The 1,603-nt window shown below is 37.0% G+C and overlaps 1 protein-coding gene across 1 annotated transcript in view; it reads left to right on the forward strand.

Annotated features, from left to right (window-relative positions):
- LOC106532541 (high affinity cAMP-specific and IBMX-insensitive 3',5'-cyclic phosphodiesterase 8B) overlaps positions 1-1,603 on the forward strand; it is a 140,600-nt gene that overhangs the window by 127,613 nt on the left and 11,384 nt on the right. Inside the window, exons 15-16 of the mRNA XM_014028633.1 lie at positions 834-1,001; positions 1,153-1,282. Coding sequence (XP_013884087.1) covers positions 834-1,001; positions 1,153-1,282 — 298 coding nt within the window. The remainder of the gene's footprint in view (positions 1-833; positions 1,002-1,152; positions 1,283-1,603) is intronic.

The following is a 1,603-nucleotide window of genomic DNA, read 5'->3' on the forward strand; positions in this document are numbered from 1 at the left end:
CAGCTACAGTATCAGCTACAGTATCAGCTACAGTATCAGCTATAGTATCAGCTACAGTATCAGCTACAGTATCAGCTACAGTATCAGCTACAGTATCAGCTACAGTATCAGCTACAGTATCAGCTACAGTATCAGCTACAGTATCAGCTATAGTATCAGCTACAGTATTTCAGTTTGATTTATCAAATAGCTGATGGACAAAATAATATTTCAGTAGTGAAATTAGGTTTATTGGATTAACAGAAAATGTGTAATATGCTTGAAAACAATATTTGGCATGTGCAAAAAAATTGAGCACTTTGGTCATTTTCTTGATTTGAATACCTTTAACTACTTAGCACTGATTTATTGGAACACAAAATAGATTTGTAATCTCATTAAGCTTTGAACTTCATGGACAGGTGTGTCCAATGATGAGAAAAGGTATTTAAGGTGGCCAACTGCAAGATTTTCTTGCTGTCTTATTGCCCTCCAAAGAGTGGCAACATGGGGGCCTCAAAACAACTCTTAAATGACCTGAAAACAAAAATTGTTCAACATACTGATTTAGGGGAAGAATACAAAGAGCTATCCAGCAGTCAGTTTCCACAGACACAGTTTTTTATTAAAGATGTGTATACACATCCTTAATAAAAAAAAACTGTTCACTATACTATAGAGTGAACAGAATTTGTCATGAAATTTGTTTGGTTATTTTGACAAAACATGGAATTCTGAGATATTTACAGCCATCTCAGATATCACAATGGGTGTAAAAATATTAGTATGAATGAATCAGAAATAAATCCTTTTGTTTGCACAGCTGCTCATATTTTCCATTATTGTTCTAACAGAGCATGAGCAACGACTACGAGTGTCAGAACAACATCAGAAACTCTCCGGAGAACCGTCTGCTGATAAAGAGGATGCTTATTAAGTGTGCAGATGTGGCAAACCCCTGCAGACCCCTTGAGCTGTGCATCGAGTGGGCTGGACGCATCTCTGAGGAGTACTTTGCCCAGGTTAGGAAGACACTGTATAAATAATAAAACAAGGTGTTTCAAAAGCTTAGACAGAGAAAATAAAAAAATCAACCATTTGTTTGACTTGATAACTTTGTGTAATTATTAAGTTTTTGTATTTTCAAGTAACAGTTTTCTCCTTTCCTTACAGACAGATGAGGAGAAGCGGCAGGGCCTGCCTGTAGTGATGCCTGTGTTTGACAGGAACACATGCAGTGTACCCAAATCTCAAATTTCCTTCATAGACTACTTCATCACAGATATGTTTGATGCCTGGGATGGTAAGACCAATTTGGATATATTTGGATTATCATCATCATCATCGTTTATTTATAAAGCACAATAAAAACCAAAGGTACAGGAGCATAAAATAAAAACAATGAACAAAGTACAGTAATAAAATGAAGAATAAAATCAAACAAAACAGCAAAGGCTGGCCTAATGATCCTGCTTTTCAGATTCAAATGCCTGTTTAAACAGATGAGTTTTTAACAGAGACTTAAACTCATTCAGAGACCCAGCAGACCTCACAGACASTGGGAGGTTGTTCCAGAGCCGAGGTCCTGCAGCTGAAAAGGCTCTGTCTCCCCTGGTCACAAGCC

The sequence above is a fragment of the Austrofundulus limnaeus genome, unplaced genomic scaffold, assembly GCF_001266775.1.
Source record: "Austrofundulus limnaeus strain Quisiro unplaced genomic scaffold, Austrofundulus_limnaeus-1.0 Scaffold790, whole genome shotgun sequence".
Lineage (NCBI taxonomy): Eukaryota > Metazoa > Chordata > Actinopteri > Cyprinodontiformes > Rivulidae > Austrofundulus > Austrofundulus limnaeus.